Below are 7063 nucleotides of genomic sequence, written 5' to 3'. Positions count from 1 at the left end.
GAACAGCACCTTCTCCACCCTTCTCTGAGCCCAGGATCAGTGGGTGGGGGAAGCAGAGCTAGGGCCTGGCAGCCTCTCAGGGCCTCCCAGGAGGGTGAACACCCAACTCCTGCCCCAAGAGCAGAACTGGGGGCGGGGGAGAGAACAGGAGGCCTCCTGGGGAAGGACTCAGCCTGCTTGGCCATGCAGGAGGAGGGAGGCTGGCCTGAGAAGGGTGTGGGACCAAAATAAGAACAGACACCCCCCCCGCTGTAGGGCCGAGGAATATTCCCGAGGGTCCAGCGTGTCAATGAAGTGCATTTAAAACTTCCGTCAGCCTTTTGTCCTTGGCTTTTCCTGCCAGGCTTCTGTAACTTCTGTGTTTTGACCTTATTTTATTTATTTATTAATACGGAGTCTCACTCTGTCGCCCAGGCTGGAGTGCAGCGGTATAGTCTCAGCTCACTGCAACCTCTGCCTCCCGGGTTCAAGCAATTCTCCATCCCAAACTACATTTATGTTTTATAGGAAGCTTTATGTCACTAGCATAAATGGAAAATGGTGTCCCTCCCCTAAGTAGAATGTGCTCTAGAAGGAAATGTACTGCAAATGTTCAAACCATAGGCCAAAATTCTAGCTAGAGACTCACGCTTGGTAGAAGCTCTGCTTCCCAGGCCTGCAGCTGTTTGTCAGAAAGAGGGATGGGGAAGCGCTAGGCAGGAGCTAAAAACCATGGCACCAAGAAGAGAGGGGAGAGTTAAAAATGAAGTCACTCTCCCCACCATGGTGTTCTCAGCCAGTGAGAGCTGCCCAGCCTATACCTCTGTGAGGCAGGCAGGACGGGGTCACTGCTCCCACTTTACAGATGAGGAAAACTGAGGTTCGGAGAAACATCTAGCATAGCCACGTTTCTCGGGGGTCTCCTAGTTCTCCACCTTCTGGGAGCAGGCGAGGGGCCACCTCAGTCCTCCACAGACCCGATCCCAAAGCCGGTCGCAGCACTGGCAGCACAGTGGGACACCCTTCATAAACCGGGGTTGAGATGTGGTTCTGTGCCCAAGGCGCGGGCCCCTGAGGGCCTCCAGTCTCTGGAAATAGGCCCCACGGCTGCACTGGGGGGATAAGCCAGGCTATTTTCATCACTTCCTTCCACCCGCTTCCGCAGGGGCCACCTCAGCTGCATCCCATAGAGTTGCCACCCAGACCTCAGCCAGGACCTTTCAGGCCACGCGGGAGTGCCCAACCGAAGGCTTCACAGGTAAGTGACCCTCTGTATTACCCAACATGGCCTCCCACAGGGAGAGAGGAGGTCAACTCCTGTCCCCTTAACAAGACAGGGTTGGGTGGGACATTCTCTCTGAGACATCATCTCCTTGGCTGAGTCAAGATTAATGAGTTGATTTGACACTTATTCACTGGAAACCTGCTGTGGGTCGGGGGAGCTCTGCTTGTGGAGGGGAAACACCTGTGGGGAAGAACCAAACAGAGGGCCACGGTTCCTGAGACCTGAGTGTGAGTCTGGCCTCTGACACCACACCAGGTAGCCCTGGGCACGTTGCTTTCCCTCTGTGGGCCTCAGTTTCCCCAAGTCAGTGTTAGCCCAGATGAGTGACTTTCCAAATGGGGCCCCACTGGGTTCCCCTCCCTGCTCCAGTCAGTGTCCCCATCCCACTATCTTCTGCATCTGGGAATCAGGTAACAGCTCACTTAGCTGGCGGGGGCGCAGCCTGGAGGCCCCTCCAAGGCTCTTTCCTAGTCTCTGGGGTCTGTGGTCCTGGGCTGGGACTCATTTAGCAGCCATCTGCTCCTCTCATCCCCAAGCAGGGGATGGGGTCTCTGCTAGGGGCCAGGAAGTCCCTTCCCCTTCCCAAAAACAAATTTACCCCAATCCACAGCTGCCCTCACCACCCTGCCTTCAACGGTGTCCAGAGAGGGTCAGCCAGGCCTGGGTTGGGCACGCTGTACCTTCCCCAGTCACCAGCCTGTTTCCCGGAGGAGAAGGCTGAGACCCGAGAAGGGAGGTGAGTGCGCCATGTCAGGCTCCACTGCATCCCCGGTGCTTGCTGTCCCTGAGGATGGGTCAGCTGCCAGGCCCTCCCTCACAGCTCCTCTCTCTGCAGCCCAGCCTGTCCCATGCCTGCCTGGGAAGCCCTGTTCCTGCTCTGGGCCACAGCAGAGGCCACCAAGGACTGCCCTATCCCATGCACCTGCCGCGCCCTGGAAACCATGGGGCTGTGGGTGGACTGCAGGGGCCGCGGGCTCACGGCCCTGCCTGCCCTGCCAGCCCGCACCCGCCACCTCCTGCTGGCCAACAACAGCCTTCAGTCCGTGCCCCCGGGAGCCTTCGACCACCTGCCCCAGCTGCAGACCCTCGATGTGACGCAGAACCCGTGGCACTGTGACTGCAGCCTCACCTATCTGCGCCTCTGGCTGGAGGACCGCACACCCGAGGCCCTGCTGCAGGTCCGCTGCGCCAGCCCCAGCCTCGCTGCCCATGGCCCGCTGGGCCAGCTGACAGGCTACCAGCTGGGCAGCTGCGGCTGGCAGCTGCAGGCGTCCTGGGTGCGCTCAGGGGTCTTGTGGGACGTGGCACTGGTCGCCGTGGCTGCGCTGGGCCTGGCTCTTCTGGCTGGCCTGCTGTGTGCCACCACTGAGGCCCTGGATTGAGCCAGGCCCCCAGAACCCCTGGTCCCAGGCCAGGGGGCCAGTCCCTGAGGCAGGTCCCCAGACTCCACCAAGCCTGGTCAGCCCAAACCACTAGAAGCCCAAAATAAACTGGCAGCTTGGCTGTTTTATATAAGCTCAGAGATCTTTTTTCCCCTTTCGGCACTTGAGTCTGTCTCCTTCTGAAAACCTGGCTCCATTTTGTCATAACCAGACATCAATTGGGGCTTCCCTGTTCCTCAAGTTGTTAGTAAAATGGACTGCCCACCTCCCCCACCTTTCACCCTTAATTACACAGTCTCTGGACATCCCAAGCCAGGACCTGGGACTCTGGGTCTCATGGCCTCAGCCGTCTGCTTCTGGTGTGGGTCACCCTGGACAGCCCAGGCCAGCTTCACACTGGGGCCCAGCCCTCACCACATTCCCCAGAAATCTCGCTCTCCCAGCACAGTAGTGAGCAGAGCAGGGTGTCCCAAAGGCCCCTGGAGGGAGGAGAGGAGGGTTTCCGTCCCCATGACAGAAATGGCTTGGCGGGCCCTTTTCTGTCGCGGCCTCCAACCACTCCACCTTGGCCATGAGGCTGCTGGGGCTCACCTGGCCCCGTCCTCTCCTCTGTCTTCTCTCTCCTTTTTCTCCTGTCTACTCTTCTCCAGAAACAAGACAAATCCCTCTCTCATGGAAGACAAGCTCCTACAGGGTTAACATCTGTACCTCCAAACACTGGGGCCCCCTCCTACCCCAAGCCCTGATCACCAAATCCTTCAAACAAGGCAGCTCCGCCCCTCTGAGGAATCCTGGTGCCACATGTTAAAATCATAAACTTTTCTCCACCACATGAGGTAACATTTATGGGCCTGTTACTGGCCAAGCCAAATCCAAATATAATTACACTGGGACCCCACCCCTCGAGGGGCTGCATGTATATGTAACCAGCAGACCAGCTTGGGTGGGCCTGTGGGTCGGAAGTTTCCACCAGGTAGCCCAGGCGGGTTTAGAGTGCAGCTGGAGGGCACTGACTGACAGAGCTCAGGTCGGAGCAGGAACCCCAAACTCGGAGGTGGGGGCCAGTAAGGAGTGGTAGGGAATGTGGCAAACCAGGGAGCCTGTGTTCCATCCAGAGGGGCTCAGCCGACTGCCACCATGTAGAGATGGGGGCCCAGGTGCCAGGTGTCCCATTCTTCCAGAGAGGTCAGAAAGCTAGATTGTTATGTGAACCCTCTGAAGTCTTTAAGTGTTGGCAACTAAATAAGAAATTTTAGGAAATACATAGGCAGGACAAATAGAACATCAGCCAACCGCATCAGGCTGAGCCTGCAATTTCCGCTGTGACACGGCTGCCTAAGAGCAATCGTAAAAGCTGGCATCTGCTCCTTGGGCACCAGGTGTGTCCAAGGCTTGCGTGCAGCACCTCCCATGGGTCACTCTCGGGTTTCCCTGTGGGAGCCTGTAGGGAGGGAGCTGCTCTGTGACCTGCTGCTTGGAGGAGGGTGCAGGCCCAGGTTACCTGCTTATTCTCTTTCACACGTGCTCCCTCGAAAGCTTCCAGGCCTGTGGGGGACCCTGGAACTAAGGCCCTTCAGTCCCCAACCCCCGACACGGGGTGCTACACAGATCCCCCTCCTTTGGTGCCGTCCTGAGGCCGTGTGTACCCACCAGCGATTCCAGGCCCCTGTCCTGCTCGGTCCAGCAGGAAGCTGCAGGCTGCCTGGGCAACAAGTCCTTTGTGGGTGGGGAGGGTGGAGGCCTCTGAGGCCAGGCAGGGACTTCCCAAGGTGGATGGCTGGCCACACAAGCACCCTAGGAGACGGTGACTCCCTGGAAGGTCACTGTCTGCCTTCGCCAGTTTTTGCTGCTTCAACCAAATGCCAGTCTGGGTACTGTAAAAACAGTGAACATTTATTTCTCATGGTTCTGAAGCCTGGGAAGTCCAAGATCCAGGCACTGGCATTTGGTGTCTGCTGAGGGCCCTCTTCCTCTCATTGGCGAAGGGGCGAAAGGGATAGAAGAGGCAGCCAGCTCCCTCACACACATCTTTTTTTTCTTTTTTTCTTTCTTTCTTTTTTTTTTTTTTTTTTGAGATACGGTCCTGCTCTGTCGCCCAGGCTGGAGTGCAGTGGTGCAATCATGGCTCACTGCAGCCTCCCGCCTCAACTTCCCCAGTAGTGGGACTACAGGCATGCGCCACCACGCCCAACTAATTTTTGGTAGAGATGGGGTTTCACCTTGTTACCCAAACTAGTCTCAAACTCCTGGGCTCAAGCAATCCTCCTGCCTTGGCCTCCCAAAGCCACCACACCTGGCCAACCTCAAGCACTTTTATAAGGGCCCTAATTACCTTCCAAAGGCCCCACCTCCTAATGCAAGCACACTAGGGATAAAATTTCAGCATTCAACATCACCAGCCCCAGCCTCAGTGCCTCCCCCACCACAGGCATGGTTGGCCAAACATACCCCTGCACGGGTAACTTCACCAGCAATTCACACGATCTCCTCTCCCTCAGAGCCGTCCACATCACCTCCCCTGACACCAGCCTCACACTGACCTCCTGCAGTGGTGCGATCATGGCTCACCACAACCTTGGCCTCCTGGACTCTAGCGATCCTCCCACCTCTGCCTCCCGAGTAGCTGGGACCACAGGCATGCACCTCCACACCAGCTAATTTTTATAGTTTTTGTAGGGAAGGGGTTTGGCCATGTTGCCCAGGCTGATCTCGAACTCCTGGACTCAAGGAACTGATTAGCCAGCTTCGGCCTCCCAAAGTGCTGGGACTACTAGGCGTGAGCAGCCACCGCACCCAGCCTGTGTAGGGTAATTTTACCAGCAGCTAGAACCACTGACCCACCCATCCGGCCGCTCTTCCTGATCACAGGCCTCTCTGCTGGCCACCTGCTCACTGGGAGGCCTCCTTCTCTGCTGTAACATGGAATCCACTCTCAACATACAAGACAACATGCTACGGTGTCTGTTATGGAAGTGGAGCTCAAGCCTGCCGGCTAATAGTGCAGCACTGGGCACAAGTGGCAAGTCTATCTTTCTAGAAACTGTCCTCCCCAGCTTCTGAAACTGTCCTTCCCCTCTTCTGCATGCTCCTGGCCAGCGGGAGAGCAGAGAACAAAGAGGACTGCATGACGCCCATGGCCAGCCCTGAGGGGCACAGATCATGCTTGCACATTTGCTGTCCAGATCCCAGTCAGTGGCTGTGATGGTTAATATTGAGTGTCAACTTGATTGGACTGAAGGATATAAAGTATTGTTCCTGGGTGTGTCTGTGAGGGTGTTGCCAAAGGAGATTAACATTTGAGTCAGAGGACTGGGAGAAGCAGACCCATCCTCAGTCTAGGTAGGCACCATCTAATCTGCTGCCAGCTCGGCTAGAATAAAAGCAGACAGAAGAGTATGGAAGGACTATACTTGCTGAGTCTTCTGGCTTTCATCTTTCTTCCCTGCTGGATGCTTCCTGCCCTCAAATGTCAGACTCCAAGTTCTTCAGCTTTTGGACTCTTGGACCTATGCCAGTGGCTGGCCAGGGGTCTTGGGCCTCTGGCCACAGACTGAAGGCTGCACTGTTGGCTTCCCTATTTTTGAGGTTTTGGGACTTGGACTGGCTAGAAATGGAGGTGAGCGGAAGGTAGAAGTTCTGTCCCAGCTCAGCTCAGCCCATGCTGGGAGGGTGACTGGTGGCATGGAAAGCCCGCTGGGACTCAGCAGCACCTGGGCCTCTAATTGCCAGCTTTCTAACCGGCTCTGGGGCTGCAGTTCTCATTTTCAATCCTTCTGGATAATAAGCAGTGAGGACCTCTACTCCAGGTTTTGAGAAATGTCTCAAAATCTTGGGAAAGTGTTACTTTCTTGGATGGATCTCTAAAACAGTAGATCAAATTCAGACAGGAAAGCTAGACTATATTACTTCCTTCATTAATTTTTTTTTTTTGAGATGGAGTCTCACTCTGTCCCCCAGGCTGGAGTGCAGTGGCACGATCTCTGCTCACTGCAACCTCTGCCTCCCAGGTTCACGCCATTCTCCAGCCTCAGCCTCCCGAGTAGCTGGGACTATAGGCACCCGCCACCATGCCTGGCTAATTTTTTTTTTTTTTTTTTTTGAGACGGAATCTCGCTCTGTCGCCTAGGCTGGAGTGCAGTGGCTGGATCTCAGCTCACTGCAAGCTCCGCCTCCCAGGTTCATGCCATTCTCCTGCCTCAGCCTCCCGAGTAGCTGCCACCTCGCCCGGCTAGTTTTTTGTATTTTTTAGTAGAGACGGGGTTTCACCGTGTTAGCCAGGATGGTCTCGATCTCCTGACCTCGTGATCCGCCTGTCTCGGCCTCCCAAAGTGCTGGGATTACAGGCGTGAGCCACCGTACCCGGCCACCTGGCTAATTTTTTGTATTTTTAGTAGAGACAGGGTTTCACCATGTTAGC

General features: G+C 55.9%; 1 protein-coding gene across 1 annotated transcript; it reads left to right on the top strand.

The window, feature by feature from the left end:
- The first annotated feature begins 2106 nt into the window (after positions 1-2106).
- Positions 2107-2784, top strand: GP9 (glycoprotein IX (platelet)). Its single transcript, XM_012002217.1, has one exon. It carries the CDS (start codon positions 2113-2115, stop codon positions 2644-2646), a length of 534 nt encoding a protein of 177 aa, XP_011857607.1. The 5' UTR covers positions 2107-2112; the 3' UTR covers positions 2647-2784.
- The last annotated feature ends 4279 nt before the right edge of the window (positions 2785-7063 follow it).

The sequence above is a fragment of the Mandrillus leucophaeus genome, unplaced genomic scaffold (genome assembly GCF_000951045.1).
Source record: "Mandrillus leucophaeus isolate KB7577 unplaced genomic scaffold, Mleu.le_1.0 Scaffold680, whole genome shotgun sequence".
In the NCBI taxonomy this organism is placed as follows: domain Eukaryota; kingdom Metazoa; phylum Chordata; class Mammalia; order Primates; family Cercopithecidae; genus Mandrillus; species Mandrillus leucophaeus.
Note: the sequence above shows the minus strand (reverse complement) of the source record. Positions and strands in the feature narration are given on the sequence as shown.